The 27,498-nt window shown below is 41.5% G+C and overlaps 1 protein-coding gene across 1 annotated transcript in view; it reads left to right on the top strand.

Annotated features, from left to right (window-relative positions):
* LOC311260150 (neuroendocrine convertase 2-like) overlaps positions 1-27,498 on the top strand; it is a gene marked incomplete at its 3' end in the record, with an annotated part of 183,894 nt that overhangs the window by 122,031 nt on the left and 34,365 nt on the right. The window contains exon 13 of the mRNA XM_084357664.1: positions 6,220-6,333. Coding sequence (XP_084213790.1) covers positions 6,220-6,333 — 114 coding nt within the window. The remainder of the gene's footprint in view (positions 1-6,219; positions 6,334-27,498) is intronic.

Genomic DNA, 27,498 nt, shown 5'->3' with positions numbered 1-27,498 from the left:
TGGTTGTTTACCAGAAAAAAATGTTGAGTGTGATTCTTCTAAATGATCGGGAGCTGACAGTGTTTTCCTCTGGGTCCTGATCTCTCTCTCTCTTTCGTCACCCCTTCATCTTTCTGTCCCCTCGATTGCCCATCTTTCGCGCTCTCTCCCCTGGGCTGGACACTTTGTCCTTGTGCTCCCCGTCTCCTCCTCCTCCTCCTCATCCTCCTCATCCTCCTCCTCCTCTCTGCCTGGGCCCAGTGTGAGTGATAAATTATTCGTGGGCATGCTCTGAGGGCCCAGGGCTGCTCATTCCTGCACACAGAGGACTAGCATTGATCCGGCCTGTGGTTCAACTTAATTGGAAACCCAGTTACACCAGCTACAGACACACTCCGACACACACAAACACAGCGCACACACACAGATGCACGAACATGCACTTCCAGGCATGCCATCCACTGTAAAGCGCCATTAATACGCACATAGGCACCAGTGTACAGTAATACACCCATCTATAGGTGCGTGGATATTACAAATGTCAACATAATTACACAGCACACAGACACACACACATACACACACAGACAGCTGCAATCACCACATGCATTCATGCATTAAAGTGTTATAGAATTAACGTCTGCCTAAGTATCAGCTACAGTATGTATGTTTTATGATTTAACACTGCATATATACAAACTGCAGTACAGCACAAATGTTTTCCATGCAGGGATACAAAACTACTGCATACACGCACAAAAGCACATACACTCCAGCTGCCTTACCCAAACCGTAACCCTAACCCTAAACTTAACCCAGCCCTAACCTTGCATAGTGCTTGGTTTTAACCTAAGCATGACCACAGAAGTGCAATTTGTAATACTGAATTCAGACTAAATGTGAAGAAAATATTCACGTTGTGTTACTCGTGCAGGTTATTCATTTTTAATCACGTCTACTCGCGCAACGTGATAAAAATAACCGTGAACGCGCAGCACATTGGCATGAACCCAACATAAAGAGATTTCTCTGTGCACTACTATCACTACTACTACTCTCCTCCATCATTGTTCATGTTCAATTCGCTTGAGTTCAATATTTTCAACTTGCTTCACGCATTTTTTCACGTCAGCGCCTCAATCGTGTCATTGGCACCGCCCTGAGTGAAATAGTCGCGAAATTGCATCTAATTGCATCTTATCAGTGACTTTGTGTGCAATCTAGTCACACAAATCACTCCCCTCACGTTTGATGTGAACACAGTATAAGAATTTCGGTTGAAAACATTAAAACTGAAAATCATCAACAGAATGTGAGTTTTGATGTCATGACATCTATGTATTGCGTTGCAAAGCATTTTTAGCATGCTAACCAGCTAGCTTCTGCCCATCCTGGCCCAAAGTTCTGGTGCTCGTAGTGTAAACACCGACACTTACTCTGTGATTTTTGAGCTCACAGTCCAGCTAACTGAGTGAACTTATCAAAGACAGACCACACACACACACGCACACACAAACACACAGTTGTGTTGCCAGTGTTGCCATCAATTTTGGGAAAATTACATAGATTTACATTCATTTTGTGGAAACTTAACCTAACCATAACCATAATCACTACTTGCTTAAACATACTTAAACCAAGTCTCTACCCAAGTATGTTAGGATTCATGCTATAGGGACTTATTTAAGGAAGTATAATCCCCACAATGAGACTGTAAAGAGATTTATGTCCCCACAAAGTGAGTAAACCACGTCCACACCCTCAATACCCACATGGATTCATGCATTAAAGTGTTACAGAATTAACATCTGCCCACCTATCAGCTACAGTGTGTATGTTTTATGATTAAACATGGCACATATTCAAACTGCACTACACCATACATTGTTGTGCACACGTTTCCTTTGTACAGTTTCTGTATACACATACAAACACGCACACCAACACTAAAACTCTGAAATTCACAAGTAGATGGACACAAATCCCTGCACACACATATACATTCCTAAACACACACACACACAAACACACACACACACACACACACACACACACACACACACACACACACACACACACACACACACACACTTTATAGTCACTAAGTCTGCATTCTAAGCAGCACTAAAGAGGAGTAACAGTCCACAGTGGAGCAATATGGAGGCCCAGGGTTATCGATTGGGCTGAGACACTGACTATCATACAGCTAATAGATTACATCAGACACATCGGAGCGGCTCAGTCAATGAGGCCTGATCCTATTAACTGGGGATTTGTAAACAGTTGTGTGCTCACTGTGACGGCTGCTGTGCTGCTTTGTGAGCCTTGGCGAGGGGATGAAGGCTGTGAGGGTCTGGAGGAGGCTCATATATTGTAGCACTCTGCCCCAGTCTCCTGTGAGCTGCAAGCCAGTCGTGTCCATGTCTGCGCTGGACAACATGCTTTCATTTTTATTGTCTTTGTAACAGTGATGTCAGTTCTGTTCCTCCTGTCGCTGTCCATACCTCAGTGTCTGCAATTATAATTTTACAGTGATGAGTACAGCTTTCACAGAGAGAGATGATACATGACAGGAGACATGATGCCTTCACTTGGTTTTGTCAAAATTAAAGTTTTTGCGTTACTCCTTCATGCATGAGTTGAGTGGATGATTGATGGATGAGCTACTTTGTAAGATGCATCTTTGCTTAATGTCTTGATCAGACCAGCATTTAAAACACAGCAACATTTTGAAGTGAAGTCTGTTCATTCAATGTGATATATATTATCTTTAACATTGAGTTAAACTATTACAAACCATAATTCCACTGACTTTAAAGGAAAGAAACTAAATTTAAAGTAGACATTTTGTCTTGTTGTAGTAAGAAAAGATTAATGGCTCTGCTCTAATCAAGTGTCCCAGTAAGTTGTGACAGTGAGCACAGCATGCACAAGACTCTGAAGCTGCTAAATGCAACTCAGCACACATGCTTTTCCTATTGTGACAAGACAAAATGTCCAAAATAGAAGAAGCTATCACATTAGCTTCTGTTTATAACCCTCCCCTACCAGAGTAGCTGCTCCACAAAAGAGGCATGGTTTGCAGTCAGTGAAACAGGACTTGGTGTAACAAATACATACAGTATCTTGAATAAGCACTGCAAATTTACCGTGATTGACAGTTTAGCGACTGAGCTAGATCGCAAGCTTGGAACTTGACAAGCTATTGTCAATAGTATTGCTAGCAAGCTGGCTGGCATGTTACTAGTTAGCTCTCCACCTACAGTACAGCAGTTCACCCACCAACTTATCTAAACAAGCTTCTACCCCTTTTCTGCAAGCACAGTATAGAATAGTTCGGTCCTTTTTGTATGGAGGTGTGTTGTGAATCCCTTAAAATGGCTCTAAAATGCTCTCCATACTCTGTTAGTTACAATAGTTGAACAGATCTGTATTTCATCACTTCAGCGTTTTGCATTTTTGATGCATAATAACAACAAACAGTGAAACAACTTCACAAGAAACACTAAGGCTGCAACGAAGGTTATTTTCAATGTCTACTACTTTCTTGATTAATCGACTGATTTTTCAGTGTATAAAATGTCAGAACAAATGTCAATCAGTGTTTCCATATACCAAGATGACATCCTTAAAAGTCTTGTTTTGTCCATAAGGTTACTGTCATAGAGGAGTGAAGACGCCAGTAAATATTCACATTCAAGCTGGAATAAGAACATTTAGACAAATTTTCAGAAAAAATTAAAAATGTAAAAAAATACACAAACCAACCTAACAATTGACAAAATCATTGGATATTAGTTTAATAGTTGCCATCTAATCTTCTGATAGATTAATTAATGCAGCTTTAAAAATCGTCAGAGCTGCATTAACACAATCCCTGGTTCTTTGGAAACAGAGCGAGGTGTTTCACTGTCATCTCACTATAACATGATGTATTTCAGCTTCAGGACATTTTAAGTATGTCTTTTGTTCTTTTCATGTGAACACAGCAGTTGATAATAAAAACGATGTTTGGGCCCATAGAATATTTTTCAAAAAATACAGATACTAATGTTTATATTAAACGTAATCACATGTAGCATGTCGAAATAGAAATAACAACTACCCCTGGAATTTGTCTCAGGATCCTTCGCTTAAGATCATCATCTTCTACTCAGGCTGCATACCAAATTCCACAAATAATGGTTTTATGCTTTCTTGCAGCCAAACCAAAACCAACAGGAGGTGAAAACACATGGTCTCACACTGATACAAAGAGCTAGTGCAGAGAAGAAAAAAAAACTCCCACCTCTATGTGAGAGAAACCTCACAAGTTAACAGCTCAGTTCATCTTAAGTCCATTACAGCATAAGCAATACTTCTGTTTAACCAGCACTATGGTGGATGCTGGTCGTGTGGTTTCAGATTAATTTCGTGGCCTAAACCTATTCACATGTCCCTTCAGGGGCTGTGCGGCAAAGAGGACTGAAAACATTAAGGGGGAGAGAGAGAGATAGCGGTAAACCGAGTGCTCAGCCAACAGTGTGTTTTTAAGAGCAAAACGACTTTTCCAAAATAAATAGATCTGTGTCGCGGACTGCTAGGAGGGAGAAAAGCCCTCGGTTCAATAATTAATTCCCGAGTCGAGGGTTTTTGAGAGCCGCTGATTGGGCTGATTCTTTTTTTTATTCTGTTATGATACAAAGGAGGCCGTTTGAAGTAATTTGTCCCAGAGAGAGCGGCTTGGAATACCATACATGCTTTGATTTAGCAAAGCAAATTTAATTTTGTTTGCTTTATGCAAACCAGCCGGGGCCGCGGGGGTTTCTCTGATTCCACCAGAGGGGTGATGGTGGTGGTGGTGCTGATGATGGAGGTGGGGGAGTGCACACAACAGAATCACGCTGCTGCTGCTAATATATAATACAGAGTGCACACTCATACACACAGACGCACACAGTGAGCAGCAACAGTTCAAAAGTACAAAGCCTGTTCCCCCCCTACACACACACACACACACACACACACACACACACTCCAATCCCTTTGAAATCAAAGCTTAAAATAATTGTTTGTGCGTTGTGTTTTGTTTCATTCTATCCGTCTATTATTAGTGTTACTGGTATTATTCCTATCATGTTGTTTTAGCTGCCTGCTCTCGCTGCTTGCCGGGGTTTTGTTTTATGCTGCTAATGAAAGCTTCTCTCCTCGCTTTTGTTCTGCTTCGTTTTTTCCAATACGTGAATGGAATACATCTGTTTATATCTGCGCCTGATATTTCCTGAGATGTCTAACACTCAACAGCACAATAATGAAGCGGCTACTTGTGATTTAGTGTTTTTTCGAGGGCTTTTCTTCACGTCTTTGTGCTGTAAAACTAAGGAAGATATACTTTAACGTGGCTGAGTAGACGTGCTTGATGTATTGCAGTTATGTCATTAATGATGGGAAAAAATGAAGTTGCACACCTTTAATTACCTTTGTTCTGTTCCTCTGTGCTGGTGAAACGACTATATACGTGTACAGATGTTCAGCAAACAGTGGAGGCATTTCTTCTCAGAAAGGCGGTTCGGAATGGGTGGCCAAGCGGTTTTCTTATACTCCATTCAACTCATTTTCTTAGGGAACAATAATGAGTGGATAAAGCAGAAAAACCCAATTTCCTTTATGCTTTTTATATCCTGAAAAAGCCCTCGTTGACGACCCTTTGGTCTTTTGTTATAGAAAACTGAGCTAATATCCTCCAGCTCTCGGCGCAGTTTAAAGGTCTTAATTGGATTCCATTAGTATATTGCTTGACATGACACTTGAGTCCGCTCTATTAGAATTCCCCTGCCTGGGATTAAAAAGAAGACTTTTTCTACATTCGACTCTCTAGGCTCTTTTGTTAAAGTCTCAAATATTCTTTGTTGGATTCACAGTTTTAGTGACACCATTATTAAAAACTGTAAGCTTGACTTAAACAGGTGCTTTTATGTCTAGAGGACCTGCTGTAAAAAGTACGGCAGTGTCTCATTGCAGCGGTTTATGTGTCAATAAATACAGTATAAGCATCACATGTGTGCCTGATAGAATGTGCTGCAAGCCTCATAAAACAGTCCTCCAGCCTCTTTCAGCGCTAGAGTCCATGTTGAGCTCCCTGCAGGTTTCTTCCCAGAGTATCAGAGTTGAAGTGTTTCCTCTGTGGTGTCAGTCTGTGTAGAACACGGGCCGAAGGAAGGATGCGTTTGATGATATTCTGTTTCATGTCTCTTGCCCCAGTCCTGAGCTGACGTGGAGGGATGTTCAGCATCTGATCGCCAACACAGCGAAGATTCCTGACCCCAAGGAGCCCGGATGGAACATCAACGCAGCAGGATACCATGTTCATCACAGGTACTGTGATGTGTGCAAACATTTTGAACATGAACATATGGTATCATCATTGGGGTTACATTTAAGAGAAGTGTTCTGCAAAAACGTTCTGCCTGCTTTTTGAGTGAGTCTTATATATGAATTGAGTGATGTTTTAATCAATTTACATATCAGTAGTGCTGTTCTTTGAAAAGCAAAGTGGGCTACATGCTTCACTGAAACCCTTGATAACTTGTAGCGAGGGCTGTCTAAGCACCAGCAAGTTTGGTTGTGTTATTTTGTGAAATAGGCTTATTTGTTTCCTGGCGAGAGTTACTTTCAGTGAAAAGACTGATGTCTAACGTCTGTACAGTAAATATAAGGCTACAGCCTGTAGCTGCTTAGCTTCTCTTAGCTTAGCATAACGGCCGGGAACAAGGAGAAATATCTAGTCTGGCCATGTCTGAAGATAAAAAGACGTCTTTCGTCGAGCACCTCAAAAACTCAATAAATAATATGTAACACCTCGTATGTTTATCTGTACAAAAACCAAAGTGTAAAAGTAACTGTTGCGGTTGTATTAGCATTTATGTGTCTGACTATTTCTTGGCCAGGAGCAGCAACTTCCTGAAGTCTCGACGTCACCGTGAGGTTGCCAGGCAACCAGCAAAGACATCAGAAAGTTACTGCTCCCTGCCAAGAAGTAGTCCGGCACAAAGCCCTCGGTAAAACCATAATTTGACAACCAGCTGTTTTGCCTTTATTCTAATCTATTGCTAATATCTTTTAATCTATCGCTCTGCAAGACAGTGAATATGCATATTTCCTAAAATATCAAATTATTCCTTTAACGCGAGGAAGAGGTCGCGATGGGTTTAATTTTGTTCCTATTAATAATTATGTATTTGTAAACAGTTTCTAGTGTTATAGTTTGTTGTTACACTGTAATAATCTTGACTTGTGTTATTTATTGGCTATTCAGCCTTTGCAAACTCATAGTTGCTGTCAGATATACTTAATATCTCACATATTTCACTTAAAACTCAAATTACTGTTTTGTAATCAGCTATCATATTTGACTCGTACAGAATTGTGATGAATCGTTTTGTACATTCTATTAGGTAAACCTTAATCCTCCATGTACATCATCCATCATAACTCAGTTCAGTCTTTGGCCCGCAGCTGAATGGTTTGACTGGTTTACAGGAACTGATTAATGGTCACTTTCAACTCTTTGCTTGTACCTTAAAGAACGCACAATACAAATCTAATCTAATTTAATCTTTAAAACACATTCAGTGGACATCAAATATTTTCTTAACTGTTTGATTATCTCTGTGTAACATGTCGCCCTGAAGATATTTCCCCCTCTGGTAGGATTTATGATTGAAGTTTAACTGTCAATAGAGTATGTGGGGAGACAGTGGTTGTGGTTATGAAATGTGTGATTACAGTAATTATCCCTATATGATCTGGAGCTGGGTAATTTCAGGTAAATTAAATGGTGTAAAATGCGTTTATACGTGCTTTATGGCACTTTTTGAGATACAGTCACACAAAACATTTTGATTTTTTGATTGATTTGATTAAAATAATATATTGAATTTACAGTAAGGTTACACCAACTGCATGTAACACATTTATGTGTCATACTGAAGAGATCAGGTGTCACTTACTACAAGTTTAATCAAGTAAACAGGCCGCGATGAATCATTCGAGCGGCGTCAGCTTCCACTCGTTCACTACTGTATTTGCCACCAGCACACACACCACTTTAAAGTGCACACACACCTACACACTCTCCTCGTATAAAGCGCTCCAACCGCAAAAAGCAGCTGTTTTATGACAGTTGAGACGGGTGATCTTGTCCAGAGAGGAGTGTCATTGTAATCCTCTAATGTTATTATCACACCCACAGCGTGTCTGAGTGTCCGTACCTGTCCTGATTTATACAGACAGCGGCTGGAGGAAATGGAGCCTCTCGCTCTCCCTGTGTGAAGCATGAACCAGGGAGAGAGAGAGAAAGAGAGAGAGGGGGAGAGAGCCCTGTGCTCCTCCAGACATCGTATAAACACTTTTACAATGCTTTTACAATGTCAGCCGGGCGATGACATATCGGTAATCAGTCATAGCGTTTGTGATGTTTTTTCTCTGCTCTCTGTCTCACTCACCTTAAGATTTCCCCTCTTCATCATGGCTCTAACTCTACAGTACGTCCTCACCTCTCTTTGCAGTTTCATTCCCCTTCCTTCCTCTCCCCCTTCTTTTCCCTTTTCTGGCTATTATTCCCTCTCGCTGCCTTCCTATTTCTCGCTTCCATCCCATCTTTCGCAGCATGCCGTGTCATAAAATAGATTGTAATTACTGTGTTGCTGTGAGAAGAATGGATTAATTAAAATATAATGATGCCGATCACACCAGCGGGCGTCTGTTGAAATCTGTCCATTTAGGGGCCATGGCAGAGGACTTGTAATGCCCAGATCATACTGCAGGCTAATTATGAAGAATGGTTTATTGCATGGGCAAGGACGGATGGACTAGACAGTGCAGTGAGCACAGGGTCACTTATCATCAATGAGGTTGTTACAATACATTAAAGATTAGATATGATATCTGTAATGAGAGGATCCATGTTTAAGAAAATTGAAGATAACGCTGAATGCTTATAGGTTATAGTGGCACGTTAGTGATGGAGGGGGAAGGCTTTTTTTCCTTCTGTTCGGATTCTGTAGGCATATACATATATATATATATATCAATATATATATGTCTACATATATATGAATATACATATATATATACACAGTGTAGCCTGTATTTTGTTGCTAGTTGACTCAATGGTGACTTAGCCAGTTTATTAAAGCATTCATAAACTTATTCCCTAGAAACTTCCTCAGGCACACAGAACAGGATTTTTTGCATTTTATATTAGTTTGGGAAAAAAATTAAAAAGTAACAAAAGAAGTGATAACTAGTTATGCAAAATAGTGATTGCCACCTACAAATTAACATTTTATCAAGGTAAAACTGAGAAAAAACATACCACAGTGCTAATAATTATCTTTTAAGTGCAGTGCTAAAACGGTACCGATAATTAATTAATTAATTAATTTAAGTGAGAATGTAACTTTTGATGTTGGTGGGGAAATAGCTCCATGCGGTGCACTTTAAGTAGAAATAGACAACTTTTCAAATGTCTCCCTCCCCAAGTTTCTCTGCGGTTTTACCGTTAACATTGCTTTCGCAAGCACAGCGTTACAACATGGCTACCTGTGGCAGCCTGGCTAAAGGAGTAAAACACTTGGTTGTATTAATAAGTAGGCAGGTTTTGTTACCTACTGATCACGTAGAAAGAATTCCAGTTTCGAACCATTTATTTCCGAGTGATGGGGAAACACATACTGTATCAGTGCAGTAACAGACTTTGTCACAACACGAGCGCTCTCCATCGAGTGAATGCTCGTCCAATCGCTCTTGTTTTTCCCTTGCTTTCTATCACTCTCCCTCTTTGTTTGCCTCCTTCATCAGTGGAGTTATTTTTCTTATCTTTCCACAGTTATTCCAGTTGTTCAGCTCTCACCTGGGGATAGCAACCAGGGAAAACAATGCCTTTTCTTGTTTTGGTTACACAATGGCAGATGTGCTTCCTTTGTGTTGTAATTCGACCTTCAGTTGTATACTTATAAGGAACCAATTTAGTGGTGTCATTTTTCTACAGCCATTACGCTGTGCAGTCAGTATTTACTTCAGAATGATCAGTTAAAGCAAAAACAATTCTCTATCGGCAGTTTAATGAAGTAGTTTATCTGTTTTCCGCTGCATTGGGCTAATATAACAAATGTGGTAGCTTGACATACACACACTCATATATCAGCAAAAACTATTTAAAAAATGTATTATGTATAATGTAACACAACCCAACATAAAACGAAACAGAGACAAACCTTGTTCTAAAATCTGACTTTTTCCTTCGTTTTTGAACTGACACTTGTTCACTCTGTAGCTTGTATGCGTCTTTTGCCTACTACCACCACCCTAAAAACCAATGGATGACTTAGATCATTTACACCAATGGTTTATTGCTTATGTAAAGCATTTCCTCTTTCAAAAGTTACACAGTTTTGCTTTAAATAAATATAATCAATGGAGACACTGAGTACAAAAGTTTCACAGTGAGCATGTGCGGATTGAGGACAGATGGTTGCAGTGAATGAAGCAGTTGCATGGCTTTGTAAAAGCTGAAAGAAAAATAGCTTCCTTATAGATGTTGGTGAGTTGGCATTGATGTGTGTGAATGTATGTTTATGTGTGTGTGTGTTTGGGGATTTGGGGGGTTGGTTGGTTGGGTGGGTGGAAAGGGTCGCCCGCATCCCAGAGTTCCCATCTGTTTGACCTCCATATAGACTGGGAGCTTTAGAAACTCTGATGTTGGGGAGCGACCCCCACCTCCCCCTCACCCCTCTCACCCTCGGCTCCCACCGCCATGACGACAATAAACATGTCAGCCGCCACACGCCAGAGCAATCTGCAATCAGATTTACTGTGCATGAAATATGGTGGTGCTTTTATTGGTCCAAAGACTTGTCACTCATAATTTATAGGCTGTTGCCAGGCCGGCTGTGATGTCAGCGAGCTCCTAGCACCCTCAGGGGAATCAGAAGGGGGAGAGTGAAAGAGATAGGGGTGAGGGGTGGCGGCTGGGTGGGGGTTTAGAGATATAAGAGGACAGAATATTTGTGTGTGTGTGTGAGAGAGAGAGAGGAGAGAGAGAGGAGAGAGAAAGGGATGAGGGAGAAAAGGTGATGGAAATGAGCGAAAAGAGGAAAAAAAATAACACGCATCCATCCTGCTCCTCTCTGTGGGGAGTTTATCAGGTTGAGGGAGTGAAAGTGTCAGTTTTTTTTCTAAGGTCTGTACAAATGGCTCTCCTCTCCTCCTCCTCTCCTCTCCTCTCCTCTCCTCTTCCTCCTCTCCTCTCCTCTCCTCTCCTCTCCTCTCCTCTCCTCTCCTCTCCTCTCCACTCCTCTCCACTCCTCTCCTCTCCTCTCCTCCTCTCCTTCCCTCTCCTCTCCTCTCCTCTCCTCTCCTCTCCACTCCTCTCCACTCCTCTCCTCTCCTCTCCTCCTCTCCTCCCCTCTCCTCTCCTCTCCACTCCTCTCCACTCCTCTCCTCTCCTCTTCCTCCTCTCCTCTCCTCTCCTCTCCTCTCCTCTCCTCTCCTCTCCACTCCTCTCCACTCCTCTCCTCTCCTCTCCTCCTCTCCTCCCCTCTCCTCTCCTTTCCTCTCCTCTCCTCTTCCTCCTCTCCTCTCCTCTCCTCTCCTCTCCTCTCCTCCTCTCCTTCCCTCTCCTCCGGCATTGCTCTCTATCCTTTGAACGCTGACACCGATTGATCACATGTTTGACGGAGGAAAAGAAAAATTAATCTGCGATTCACATCTCCACTTGAAGCCTCCCTGACCCAGAAATAGAAGAGTGGAGGGTCTGGTGTTAGCTGCTTGCACCGGAGGGATGACGTACGGAGGAGAAGCAGAAATGTCCAAACAGGCTTAATTTCATTTAATCTCTTCTGATAGCATAGGTGAAACTACAGTAATTATCCTGTGGGAGATTTAGATAGAAAATAACAGCGGCGGAATAGATCAAAGAAACGCTGCCCTCTCTCCGCAAAGACAAAGTGAATATCAAGGAGAATGCCTGAGTGGAAAAACGGTATCTTACAAAGAAGGAAAAACTAGTATGGCATTAAAAAATTAGATAAGATTCAGTCCCTCTTTTGAAAAATGATAGTCTGTTCGCGGAGAACCATTAGAATGTTTACATTTGCGGCATTTTGTTCCATATCAAAATAATTAATTGCCTCCATTTTCAAATTAAAAGTACATTACAACACAATTAAGGATGCAAATGAGTCTGGGCCTGTCGCGAGGAGCCAGAAAAAGTGAAAGAGTGACTGTGTTGATGTATGAGGGTTTGCGTGCTTTTTTGTGTATTAGGTGTGTCGCAATGGATCATTGTGCAAGTGTGTGTGTGTGTGTTTGTGTGTGCATTCGAATACAAAAAAATGTCTCTTGCAGCCTTTATCGAAGAGGAAGAGTCAGTGTTGAAATTACATCAGCATAAGGAAATAAATCAGAGCCGTGCAGTAATAAACAACAGAGTAATTAGGTCACTCTTCCCTCAGTAACTGATCGACCAGAGGAGCAGATACTATGTTATTCCTATTGTGTTAAAGGCTTCTGTCAGCGATTAAAAAAAATCACCCAACATAAACACAACACAATTTTACACACACATATTTCTCTATCCCTGCCTCCTTTCCAGGGGCTCTGACCTCCAACGAGCCTGTTCTGTGAAAGATGTCTACATCGCGCTGGAAACCGGGGACGGTAAAACATAATTTTGTCATAACCTTCCCTCTTTGGAGGGAAAACAGATATAAAAGTATATAGCCTGTGGTTTACTGCGAGTCCCCCTCACCCAGCCTGGCAGCAGCACGCAGGGCTGATGGATGCCGGGCGTCGGCCGACTTTTAATTGCTCGTAAATTTTTGATCCAGGGAAAACGCCACGTTCTCCTTGTCCCCCGGCGACATGGGTGACGGAGCCGCTCAGGAGGGAATAAAAGAGCCTCAGTGAGGAGGGAGGCAGAGAGAGAGACACACTAACACACTTGGAAAGATACAGCCACATGCCAGTATCTGCTCCATAGGATATATGAAGAACCTTTATCAGGTACCAGTATTTCAGTATGATTGAATTTGTATGAATGTTCTCCTCTTTGAGAAGATGAACACCAACAAAAAGCAGTGCCATCTTTCATGAAGTGTCATTTTATCTATATAAATCATGATGATGCCAAATGCAAACCCTGTCTCCTAGAAAGTCAGTTACACCAATTTGCAACAGCTAATATGTTTTGTAAGAAATGTAATGCAGTACAGATTTTGTTTGATTGACATGAACATCTCCTGATTGCATTTGTAATTATTTACAGTATCCTCAAAGCAATACAAGCATTGTGAGTTCAGATCTGTGGTGTTAAAGTCCTGTACTCCACCCATTCAACCCGCGCCTACACCTTTTGTGCAGTACAAGAACACAGCACTCTGTTCCAGAGGGAAACATGTTCCCTTCGACCATAATCCTGGCAGAAATGCCCTCAAAAATTAATTTGCAAACAAGTTAGTAGTATATAAACATAATTTCCAGAAGGCAATGTTACAAATGCTGTTTCAGATGCTATTCCACCCTGATGAGAAAGAACAGATATACCATATACCACACCATACCAACATGCCACAGGTATAAATTATGGATGCTTCCAGGTCAATGTGGAAGTGGCTTAAACCTGCGCTCTTTCTAATTACCAGCAGGGGGCAACTTGACTGGTTCCAAGTCCGAATGGACTGTAAGCGTACGAAAGAATGACCCTACTTCTAACTTGATTCATTACCTGAGTAAACAGTTTCCTAATGAGTTTATGGTCTCAGTCCTGAGTTTCACACTAAGAAGACTCGACACAACATGAAACTTTGCTTGTAGTATCACCAGGGTCTCTACACATGAACACAAGCATTGAGAACATTGTTTGTGCACACAGAGTTTACTAAAAAGAAGGTTACATGAAGGTTTTACTCGTGTACATTCACAAAAAAAGCCTAGGTTGCATTTTGGCGCGAGTTACACTTTAATACTAAATACACAAAAAACAGTGACCATGTTGCAAAATAATTTCCAAGGTTAAATATTCATAAGTAATGCAAAATTGAATGTTGGTTTGTTTTTAGTCTGGAGCTGAAAAGATTAATCATTTGTACAATCAATGTCACTTTTGGTTCCATCTTCTCATATGTCAAGAATTTCTTTTTTTTTTGTCCTTGTCCTTTATTGTTCACCCTATTTAGCTGAAATAATCTGAGCTGGTCCGCTAACAGAGCGACTCACTGACTGACATCCTCATCCTCCGTGACCTACACAGCTGTTGGCAGTGCTAAAAGTTTGGTCTTGTTTTGGATTGTCAAGAACACAGTTCTTAGTTGACCTCTATCATGTTTTTGTAAAGGGCATATACTAAGGATGGTGTAGCTATAAGTTATAGATAGCCCTTTACTTTTTAAATAACAAGAGGTATCATCAAAGGCAAAAACTTTTCACTCTTTTACTCCATTACTCGTGTAGAAACTCACTTTACAAATTGCCCCTGTCAACTGCTAACTGTGGCTGCAGAGGAGCTGAGGTGCAGCAGCCTACATTTGCATATACATTTCTCTTTGTATTCTTTTACTGTGGAACAGTCCTTTAAGTGCCTGTACAGCATTGACAGTAATGGAGACGAGATTGAAAAATGGGGTTTAAAAACCGTCTCTGCAGACTTGTGACTGTTGCTAAGCCTAACAGATGCTCATCTGATCAATTTCTTACCCCGTTTGTCTTCCTCCCGAGATGAAAGTAAGAGGAGATAAATATAGGTTTATCCCACCATTTGCTTGCTCGTTGCAGTAAGGTCCGACATCCTGCCGAGGATTTTGATTATTTCCCTCTACTGTGTCAGACTCGCTCTAGCCTCAGATCTCTATCACTATTTTTTTCTGCCTTCTTTTTCCTCTCTCTTTTTTCTCTGCTTTTTTCTCTCCTCCTTCCCCTGCTGTTTGTGTTGTTCCACTCTCATTTGGTAGTTTTCGACTCACCAGGTTTGGCCTGTTGTGATCTCTTCCCTTCTGACATCGATTCTGCCTCCATTTCCTCCCACTATAGCCACAACAGGACACATGCCGATCATCCACAGGTCACAGTCCAGGCCAGAGGGCAGAGGTCAGAGCGAGCTGCTCCTGCTCACCTCTGTGTGTTAGTGGGGACAATTATGGTGATGGGGATGCTCATCAGACATCTTTCTTCTATTTCATCACACTGTTACTGACTTCAACCTCAATTTTTCGATTTTAAAATACTTTTTATTTTTACTGCCTCTTTGGTATGTAATTGAAAATAAATACACTGCACAGATATGAACTAACAATGTAGTCTGAACAGATGCGAATATTTGTAATAATATTCTGTATATATTATTTATTTTTTATTTTTTGCCTGTCACAGTTTGTCACAAATGTAATAGCACTTCCTTTCAGAGCCATAGCTAATAATTTGTATATGTTAAATGTGTAAATCCAGATTATTGTCTTCCGGTTGCCAAAGCAGATTTGCCAAAATGTAAATCAATTTTTAACCTGCTAAAACACGGAGATGGAGATGGTTTCAAGATGAATATTCAAAAATTTTGCAAGGTTCATCCTCAGTAAGTTTTCATCAGTTTCACCATTAATCAGATTCTTTATATAGTGCAGGACAAAACGTGACTGATGTTTTAAAGGCGTTATTTTTATATCATGATCCAATGCTGATGCCTGGTGCTTTGCAAGACTTGACAGCTAGACAGGGCCAAGAAAAGGCCAAGAGAGCTCCCCAAAGGTTTTTTGGTTTTTTGTTGTTTGTTTTTTTATCATGGATATTTGGACCATCTTTGTTTTTATCTGGATCTCATCCTGCGGCATGCACAACCTCATTTTTTTTTTTAAAATTACATAATATAGTCCACTGAGCTATTATGGCACATTTTTGTCAGTTTATTAGTCGAAAGCTTTCTAAATTTTTACCGTAGACGCTTCAGACCAGTTTTCCATCAAGGGCCTCCTCCCATCACAAACTGCATTTTAAAGCAAATTCGTGCAATATGATCACCATTCTATCCCTGCTTTTTATTTCCACCTGGACCATTAACAGTTACAGATTGCGTTTAGACTTCAATTTTTGTTTTTTGGACATGGTTTGGATACAAATCATTATCCCTTATTATGATCCATTTTGGTATATGCTTCAAATATCGTTATTTTGTGTATTATTTGTCAGCAGCTACATTTCCGCTGTACTTGTCGGAGGCGTATAAAGGGGAGTAAACAATTTAACATAAGAGAAGAAGCAGAATAGACCATTTCCAATAACTTCAGATGTTTTGGCAAAATAAACCAATTAAGGTTGTTGCTATGCTTTGCACCCCTGCTATTTATATAAAGTTTAGTTTGGCATAAACAGACAAAGAATGGTTATGAGAGCGCACAGACTAGACAAAGCCAAGATCAACCACCTATAAACCAAAAAACCTAATCAGGAACTGATGATCCCTAACAAGTGAAGAGTAGAATAACCTACCGTACTAATATCAGAAATTAAAAATGAAATGCTAAGAGTGCCTGGTTTACCACAGTAAAGTTCTAAATTTAGCATGATGGTAATATTCATGCAGATTCCCTGATATCACCGTCACAGTATTTTTAAAACCGTCATACAGCCATCCTGCAGGCTGACCGTCACACAGCTCGCTTCCTGCGGGCACAAAGGGAGAGAGACGGGTGAGCCTGATCAACCCCAGTAGTGTCAACCCAATTACTCATTCTCTTAAAGGGCTATTAAAACATAATTGCCCGGCGATTTACATCCAAGTTAACGTGGCCCCGAGATAATTTATTATTTTCCATAAGCCCTTTCTTTTGTGTGCCGACTGAAAGAGTGTGGGGGGAGAGTGAGAGGGAGACTGTAATTTCCTGAGTCATGAAGAAAGGCATGTTGGCAGCCCAGTGTAATTGTTTAAACCCCACTCTCAGACACCTTCCAGTCACCCCCTTTTAATCCTCGTTATCGCTCTCATTAGCCCGGGGTCAGGGGTCAGCCAGCTCCCCCTAGAAACACAAACACAGCTCTGGGAAGAGGAAGGGATAGATGGTGGGCTGGATGAGGGGACTGAAGGGTTGGGGTTGGGGTGGAGACAGAGATTTTAACTACAGTAACAGCCAGCCTGTATCTGCTTTATCCACCTCTTTAGTTGTGGAATATGGTTACTTGCCTTGTTTTAGGCTAATAAATCTTCATTGCCTTAATAGACTTCACATGTAAAGCAGTATGAGTACATTTTGAGCAACAGATCAAGTGGGAGCACCATTGTTTCTTCAACACAGACACAGATGTGTTAATATGAATAAGTTAGATGTACCATAAACAGAGATCAGATGTGTCTAATGTCAGAACATACTGTATTTTGATTAGTCACAGATCTAAAATAAGCTTTTTGCAGTGAAAGTCGTTCTCAGAAAATGTGTTATACCTTGTTTGTTGCTGTTGTGTTTTCTAAGGGGGGTGTCAGTCTGGTGTCCTTGTAGCCTGGTAGTTAGGTAACATAACACAAAATCACATCATCCTCTTCTCTGCTTCCATGTTTCCTGTCTGTCTCTGCTGGCACTGTCAGTGGAGGCTAAAATGCATAAAATGGAATGACACTGCGAATACCAAGAATTAGAAATCAAGCTGATAAACACCACGTTGTGATATATTCTCAGTTAAGTGCCCGATTAGTAGATTTCACTAGTATTCGCCGACTCCCTTCTGTGGACTACGACCACTGAAAAATTCATACTTGAGTAAAACTGAAGATATTGTGTTTAAGTATTACTTTAGTAACGGTTAAAGTATCTGATATTAAATGTACTGAAGTGTCAGAATTAATTTTCTGGCAATAAATGTATCAATGTATCAGAAATACAAGTAAAAGTAAATTATTCATACAGTCTGTGTATACTGTATACTGTGGCTTGACTATCAGCTTCTTGATTATTGGATCCAATGTTCAGCATTTTCCTGATTATCGGAATCAGTGTTTTTTTAATCCAATTGCAGATAAATTAAATATGAGTAACTAAAGTTATCAAATACATTTAGTGGTTAATGGTCATTGCTGCGTTCTGTCTTCTGTATTTACATCTTAGCTGCTCAGTTGCTTTATTCTGTACTCTACAGCCCCTTTAACTCAGATCACCAAACGGAAAGACATGGCAGGGTATCAGTCCTTCTCCAGGAGGAATTTAACCTATCTAGAAATGTACGCACTGACCTTGCATATGGGAGTGGGCCTGTACATGTTTATGTGATGTGGGGCAGAACTCAGCAGAAACTCCAGTTCTTTCTCACATTTACATCCACTCTCTGTCCTTTTCCTCTCATCTCTGTATGTGTATGAAAAAGGGACATGAAGTCTGAGGGTGCGTGCGATTTTTTTACTCAACATGTCTTCACCTTAGTCCGTGCCGCCCATAGATGAACTTGGGTCTAATAGTGCTCACTTAGTTTCATTCCATTGTCTTTAAATGCAATTGACTAATATAATACAACATTAGGCAATACAATACAATTTACCTCATACCTGTGTAAATTGAGAAAACAACATTTTGCAAATTTTTTTCGTTGAACTGAGAATGAACTAGAGAATACATGCAGAATGTAACAAAATGTAACAAATCACAACAAAATCTTTAGTCAAATTCAAAACAGTGGACGTAGAATTTAACTATCTGTAAAAGTCCTTGTCCTCTGTGTCTTTCATTGTTGTTACATTGTCTATACATCTCTCTCTCTCTTTCTCTCTCTCTGTCTTTGCTCTGATCCTGCTCACCTTCTCTGATCTGTCTGCAGGAATCACAACCTTGTTTTCCCCCCAGTGTCCCTCTCTAATTGAAGCTAATAAAGATCAATTAAAGTCATTAAGGGCTTTTCTTAAACGAGCCTTGGCTACTAAATGCATTAGCAGGCTCTCGCTTCCTCCATATACACTATATGTCTCTCTCTCCCTCTTCCTCTTTCTTCTTACTTAGCATGCACAGGGGCCTGCTGGGGTCTGTGGGGGCCAGGGTATTTCCAGGGTCACATCAATGAACAGTACTCATGGCTGTTCTTGGAGCTGACATTTAACCGCTACATCTAAGGCCAATACCAGTGTGTTTGCATTCACTCTGCCACTAGGTGATACATGTGCTGACATTCAGTATGTTTCAGGTTATAATCAGGAAGACGACAGTTAACTACAAGTTGAACCATTTTTAATGGTCTTGCAGCAATATTTTCACTTTGTCAGAAGGAAAAGGACTCTGATACTGTGTTAAGAACACAATGGCAAGACACCAAAACCATCCGTTAAAGTTAATACTTTTTAGCTATGGATGGGATCGTGATCAGTCCACCTCTTCAGGCCAGACTGAATTATCATGAAAAGCTACTGGATGGATTGCCGTAAAATTTTGTTCAGTTATTCGTGGTCCCCGGAGGATGAATTTAGTGATCCACTGACTTTTCATCTACAGTAGCGCCATCAGCAGAGTGCACTATGTGTTTAAAACGCCCACTTATATTACAATAGTGTGATAATGACATAGAATGATTAAATAGCCTAGACTTTATTAAATAAACAAATAGCCCTTGCACACAGGCCTGGGCAAGCAAAGGCAGGCAAAGGTTGAAAGTCAGACAAATTCTGAATACTTGAAAACTATTTTTTCTCTGTAGAGAGTTACCTCAGCTTCCCGATACAGTACATAGATTACACTTGAGTATTACTTTTTGTCAGGTGGCACATTGGTAGAAGTGGTGGGATGTGGACGGGTAAATTCTTTCAAAAGCATCACTAAAACGCTTAATTTCGGCCGGTCACGCGTTGGAAATAGTAACTGCAATTACATTACCAAAATCCTATTAGAAAGTTATTATATTACTCTTTCTACTTAAAATAATATATCGCTGTAATACATTAACTTTGTCGTGTGTTACCCCCAACACTGATGCTCAACTGGAATAGTGAATTACTAAAAAAAAATGGGTACTCCAGCTTCCCCCCACAGTCCAAAGAGTCCATGCAAGTGAGGTTAATCGGTCACTCTAAATTGCCCATTGGTGCGAATGTTAGTGTGAAAGGTTGAAAGTCTCTGTACGTCAGCCCTGTTACGAACTGGTGACTTGTCCCGGGTGTACCCCGCCGCTAGCCCAGTATCAGCTGGGATCGACTCCAGCCCCTGTAAAGGATAAGCGGTTACAGATAATGAATGAATGAAAAATAATACATGAACAATAGAAATCAAGGGCTATATCTATTAATGTATATCTATGAAGACTTATTCCCGACCACGACCTGAGACATTTCTGTTGCCAGAAAACACTTGGTCATTACGTGTTACATGTACTTTAACTTGACTGTAAAAGTTGAAATACAAATTTTTGAAATGAGAAATACAGTCTCACAGTGCAGCTAGTGTGGCTGTAGACTTCCAGGCTACTAGCGTAGAGAATAGAGCAAGGAAGTCCACATAGAAACTATGTGTGTGGACATGCTGGTTCAGTATGTTTGGTTTTACCAAATCACCAACCACCCATCAGACTCAAAGCCATTGAGGATCCATTATCAGAAATGCTGAGGTTGGAGCATTACTTCACTATCCAACTGCTGTAGCACAGAGCACCATTCTTACTCGAGACTCAACAGAAAACAGGCGATATGACCGAGCGATAGGAAAGATGAAGCAGAAGGAGAAGTGACCCATTCACAGGACAGCAGGGAGCCTGATGGTGCGACCATGAGCTGACGGGACTGTCAACACACTTTATACAGCTGACAGTGTGTGTGTGTGTGTGTGTGTGTGTGTACATGAGAGTGTGTGTGTGTGTGTGTGTGTGTGTGTGTGTGTGTGTCTGAGATTGTGCTTGTGTGTTAGAGACGATGTGTGAATGTGTATTTTTTGCAGTGTGTTTGGTTGTTTTTATGTAAGTTTGTGTGCATATGTGTGTGTACAAGAGACGACTGATGATTGTGTGTTTGCTTAGATATCTGGGAGTGTGTTAAAGCTAAATTAAATCTTACCACAACTTACCACATCCTGGTTGTATGCAAGTGTGTGTACAGTCTGTGGTGTGTGTGGAATGTGTTTCATTAGTCGTAGAGCTTCACGTGCCCGTCTGCAGCCTCGGTACAGTATAGCAGCCAGTCTGGTGCCGGGATGAGGCGGTAAGCCTGCGATCACTCAGCCTGGGCTCTGCCTCCCTCTCCATATGGCCACAGAAAGCCTCGGCTGCCTCCCCAGGCCTCTGCCAGTGTGAAAAGCAATTGTGTGGAATGTGTAGGAATTAAGTATCCCATCATTCAGCGCAGACATGCAATTAAAAGAGCTGCAGCCGTCACTCGTGGTAGACATCGCGTGAGTCATGTCACTATAACTCAACACAGCGGACGCCTGCCATTTTTTTGTTCTTAAGAGGGACTAGTAAACACATAGACATACACACACTTACAAAAGGCTCACACACTTCCTGTCACCCATTTGCTCTCATTTACATAGAAATTCCCAAATGTAAATATCAAAAAAATTAGTGAGTTAGAGGTTGCGATAATAATTCCTGCTGTCCATACTGGCCGTGAAGTGATCTCTTCCTAGAGTGACTAAGCAGGAGGAAATGGTGGACAAAATCCACAGTCCTGAATCTGCTGTCATTTGTTAATAAAAAATAGCTTTTTATGTTAATATACTCCTTCACTGCAGCTCAGCAAGGAAACAGTCCTGAGACAAGAGGAACTTTGTACTAATAGGTAAAGAAGAGACAAAAAGAGTATGCTTGGCATGTGATTTCATGTTGTAGGTAAGAAAAAGGTGAAACATGATGGTAAATTGATTCTTTACACAACATTAAAACCACTGACAGGTAGAATGTGAATCTTCACTGGGTGAAGAATGTGAATCTTCACTGGGTGAAGATTCAAACAAGGTTGACAGCACCTCCTCAGATCTTGGCTGATTAGCTGGGCTAGCTGTAACAGTTATTATTTATGGCTGCAGACGTTAGCTTTGGCTGAAAATGGCTAACGTGATTAGTAACTGTTGTGAGGCAGAAGTCACGCTCAGTGTGGGTCTTGTCCAGTTCGTGCTTCCCAGCAAGTTCATAAAGTCCAACATGTGCACCCGAGATGTTTTTTTTATTTTTTATCACTCGCAGATGATCTCTGCCTCCCTCCGACATGCCTCCTACATGAGTAACGTTAGCCTAATGTCCGCCCACAATTCAAAGCATGGGAGCAACGTCACAACACATCTCTAGATTATGCTCTGTCTCTGCATCGATGCAGAATCTTCCACGTCCGCGTCACGATGCATCGTATTATCGAGACATTTCCACACCTCTACTGACAGGTGATGTGAGTAACATCGATCATCTCGTTACAATGCAATGAGAATCCTGAGAATCCTGGCATCTATGTGGTTGCCACTTGACATGTACCCCCCATCAAAACACTGTTGCGGACGAAGTACACCCCCTCATGGCAATGGCACTCCCCAGTGGCCTCTGTTTTACAGCCTAATGTTGACAAGTATGCTTTTACTCCACTTTCACATGTGGCTGTCAGGAACAACTATTAACACTTTTAATTTCCCACGTGGTCAGACAACATGTTGTATGAACCAGTTCTTTTCAGGCGTAACTCAACCTTTACTTTGTACGTGCTCTTAGTCTGTTTTCCACAGAGCAACCACAATGCACAATGCAACATAGTTCTCACCTTCCAAGTGGACTGAGCTGTGGTTGGTTTGTGGTTAGGATGAAACATGACCTAACAACAATAGAGGATACCTGAGGATACTTGAATCATCTTTATAACATTGATTTCCCCCTATTATGGTATTGGACTCATATTCTCCTGTTTCTGGTGACTGTTGTTTGGCATATCTGATGGCTAAAGTCCAGTTGTAGTCTGGTCTGATGTTCATTTATTTAGCTCCCTGATGGAGAATTTAAATACCACCTACAATCACAGCATTATGTGCTAAAAATGTGCTAAAGTTTACCAGTGTGATGACAGGTCACCAAAACTGTTTCTCGGACTGAAAGAGCATATTTTGCACAAGAAAACTGCAATTTTTGCAGACCCAATTGATTTGTCTTACACGTGTGTTACTGCTGAAGCCTCACACTAGCTTTGACTCAGCTATAGAATGCATTTATATGCAGAATGAGTAGCCTACCTTTACCGCACGTGTATGCACATACAGTACCTTCGCATGCAGATAAATACATTAGGGCGACTGTACAAGCTGAACATTAAGAGACAAGAGAAGGCAATTACAAGAATGTTGGCATTCAAAGAGAACGAAGGTCATGTGTGATGGATGTTTACAAGTAAAAGTGGTTGAATTTCTGGTGCTGTACTTATTACTTAGCGTGCATCTTTATTAAGTACACAGCACAGTTTATGCCGATATCTGAACAGTCTCTTGGCAAGTGATGTACTGATGTATGGTACATTTTAATACAATGCTGTAGTGCAAGTGTTGCATTTTAGATGTGGCAGAAAAACCCTTTTCTAGTCACTCCACTGAGATTAAGAGTCGTTTTCGCCAAGTGGCCAAAAGAGAAACATTACAAGAAGCAAAATTGCAGTAAAAAAAACCCACAATTGCATCCAAAATAAAAAATATCCAACATGAGCACCTAGACCCTGGACCCATTCAACACATTGACAGTTTTTGTGCCGCTTTATGGAAGGCATATTGAAATACCTCTCCTTCTACAGTATGTACACAAAGACGTACTGTATGTAGTGCTCGTCTCTGTAGTGTTTCAACTAATTTGTTTCTATCTCTCTTCTGATAGCTCATATCAGTCTGTTCACAGTGCTAAGCCTGAGTGGGCTACAGTGTAAATATCCCAGACCTATTATTACTCCAACAAAATGTTCCTAGCCGTTGTCAAGCCACTAAGTACAAAATGGTGAATTGCAGACACGAAGAGAGATAATTGCCACTCACACTGGAAATTTGGCAAGCGCCTTCCCCACGAGACCCGGATGAAATGGTGCTTCAACCCCCGAAACTGTCATTCTTAATGAAATGGTAATTACAAACCCAGCGGAACAGCTGAGGGGCCTGCCGGGGCCCACGGAGCCCAACTACCAGAATAAACCTGCTACAACAACCTGCAGAGAGGAGGGAGAGAGGGAGGGAGGAGGGAGGCAGGGAGGAGGAGGAGGGTGAGAGAAAGATGATATAAAGCAGGAGAGAGGTTCAGGTAGGCAGAAACACCAAGAATCTGAGATTTATTTCAATTGTGAAATGTAATACACACTCCAGGTTGGAGTGTGCTGTACACTGGGACCCTCATCAATAACGCCGGCTGTGTGGAAGGCAGGAGGGGAGGTTGGTTAAAAGCGCCCACACAGCCTGGGTAATTGATTGCTTTGTAAGTGAACGTGTCTTTAACCTTTGGGAGGTCAGGCCCAGTCGGACACCATCAGTCCTGCCTGGGGTTGAACCGCTTCCAGCCGTTTGTCTTCCGCTGCTCCCTCGTCTCAGGGCCGATTTGTCAAGCATGAGATGTTTTGGGTGTTTAGATTACAGGCGAGATGGGAAAACAAAGGCAAAATGCCACCCCAAACAAAAGGCCTGAGCCTGGATCTCCCACTGATCTGCATGCCGGGCAGGAGGCCAGCTACCTGGGGTGCTGAAACTGAAAGGGGGAGGGAGGGGGGGAGTAATGGGGGGGACTTTGCTGAAACAGAGCCACAATGAAACCCCCGAAACACAGCCACTGTGGAGCTTGAACCTGAGCCAGAATGGAGGCTGAACGGGAGCCAACATGAGAATTGAACGACAGCCAGAACGGTGACATGAGATAGAGCCGGAATAGCGCCTTGAGATGCAGCCAAAATGGCAGCCAGAGACTCGGGGGGATAGGAGGGAGCTCGGGGCGGCTAACTGTTTTCTTCGCGGCAGTGCTCCTCATCACTGGAGATTTTAAAGTGTCCCTTTGCCACCCTCCCAGGTACTTAGGCCTGTCTGTCTGTCAGGCTGTTGGAGAGTGACTAAAGATGATTTATCTCTTAGATTATCAGGGCCAGTAGCTACGCCGTCGCTCACACGATGCCCCGGAGAGACAGGTCAGAAACAGACAACACCTTCTAAGGCCCACACTCTGACACCTCTGTCTTTCTTCTGAGGCAGGAGCCATTTATAGCTGACCTGCACTTTTTAACACATTGACAGGAGAAAGTCATACTCACATCTTGCTAAGCGCATGTGTGGATCATGGCTGTGTGTTTATTTTCAGACGTGATATCTCGTCACCGTAAGGTAAAAGCAGCTTGTTCTTGCGTGTTTGTGTCAGTGTGTTTTTGTTATGTCTGAACAAGTGGGTGTGTGCACATGCAAGAGTATGTGTGTTTGTGTCAAAGCACAAGGTGCTGCGTGTGCCTGCCAGTTCCATCTGCTGTTCTATTACCATAGACGTGATGTACCTGCCACTTCCCTCCTCAGCTGAGGTGTGTGTGTGTGTGTGTGTGTGTGTGTGTGTGTGTGTGTGTGTGTGTGTGTGTGTGTGTGTGTGTGTGTTGTATTCTCCCATCCTGTTGTTAGATCTGACAACCACTAACACAGACTCGTGGTGAAAAAAGGGAGAAAAAATACTCTCAAGTTCCAGATCCCTCCCTGAGTCTGACAGACAAACTGTCTGGGATTGTGGAGGAGCTACACTCCTCTCTTACCGTACTCTCTCCATCTCACTCCTCTGCTGGGATTTAAGCAGCCAAGAAGTGTAGTTTGACACCATTCTCTAAAGCTGACTATATTTTTAAAGGAACAGTTCACCAAATAATGAAAATTCACTCTATTATTATCTATTCATCTCCATGCCGATGGAAAGTCGGGGGAAGTTTTGTTGTCCACAAAACATTTCTGGAGCTTCACAGCGAAACAGTGTTGCATGAAAAAAACTGAAGTAGATGGAGACTTGTTTTTAAAAAACAGCCAAAAAACAACATAAAATGGATCCATACAGCTCATCCAAAGCCCTGAGATCATAAATGGAGTTGATAATATGTTATTTACACCACTGACAGGCGTTCGAGCTTGTACAGCCACTTCAGACGGGGTACGTGCTCATGTTTTAAGCTAAGCATCTACAGTAAAGATTTATATTTTTAAAAAAGAGTATAAAGACGTCTTTTCAAATCAACTTAAAATCTTGATTTTTTTAGACTTGATCTATGCTGGATGAGCTGTGTGGAGCCATTTTATGTTTATGTTTTTTTTTCGAAGTCCTCTACTTCAGTTGTTTAGGTGTATGCTGCAATACTGTTTTGCTGTGAAGCTCCAGAAAAGTTTTATGGAGTACAAAACTTTAGACCAAATTTTCAATTCCTTTTTACACAAGCAGATATTCTGTTGTTTTTACAGAAGTATTGTTTGGTTTAGTCGGGCTGCATATGGTTGAAAGCTTTTGGTTAGTGTGGATTCAGTACCTATATTTGTATTATAGATGCCAAATGTTACAAGTTCTCAAAACACGCGGCATCATTCAAGAACTTTGCCTAAAATTTGCTTCATTTTGATTCAAATAAGAAACTTTCTGATGAAGAATAACACTCCTCTTCAGCCACATATGTAGTTCCAGGGACTACAAAGCCACAAGACAAATGTTTTGCACTTGAGGAAATAACAGAGAGTGATGTTGTTCTTTCTTGGTATTGTTGCATGACTGTGATATTTGAATGGATGTATTGAATGATTAAAGGAGACATGCAGACATGGACAGGGATTGTGCCCTGAAAGTTCCTGGTCCATCATGAAGTCCTAACTCCAGAACAAAGAGTATTTGGTACCAGGAATCACAATAAAGAAACTACATCTAGATCATGGATCCCTACTATCGAAACAGGTAAAGTTCCTGAGTTTCTAAAACGGTTTCTGCACCCCTGAAACTGTGGTGTACGGGTTACAGGTAAACACATTTCAGAAGTCTGAATCATAAAGATGTGGCACAAACATGAATCTGACAGTCAGCGCCCCTGTTAGAGACTCATCATCTCAGGAGAATCAAATGATAAAGAGCTGAAGTTTTCAGTGGGCAGGAGAGATGACAAAATTGTATCTCGTTGAGATATCCCTGTGTTGATCACTGTACAGTAAATAAAGCAGTCTTGTTAATCTTGTTTGGAAAATATGTCAAGCAGTCTGGTTTGTTCCCTTCTGTTCTGTCTGTGAATTGACTGAAGATCAATAACCTTGCAGCTCTGTCAGCTTTATAAATCGAGATGAATATGTAGCTCACAGTTTGTGTGTGTCTGTGTGTGTTTTTGTGACGGTGCACAAATGTAAGGGATATGAAAAATGTGCGTCTGTGTTTGTGTGCACACACACCCAATGCTCTGGCAAGCCATTTCCATTTCATGCAAGGCCATAGATCGTCTGAGGGCGGTGGATCCCTTACTCTCTCTCTCTCTCTCTCTCTCTCTCTGCTCTCTCTCTCTCTCTCCCTCTCTCTCTCTCTCGCTCTGCTCTCTCACTCTCAGTCTTCCTGGTG

The sequence above is a fragment of the Pagrus pagrus genome (assembly GCF_965226575.1).
Source record: "Pagrus pagrus genome assembly, chromosome: 7".
NCBI lineage: Eukaryota > Metazoa > Chordata > Actinopteri > Spariformes > Sparidae > Pagrus > Pagrus pagrus.
Note: the sequence above shows the minus strand (reverse complement) of the source record. Positions and strands in the feature narration are given on the sequence as shown.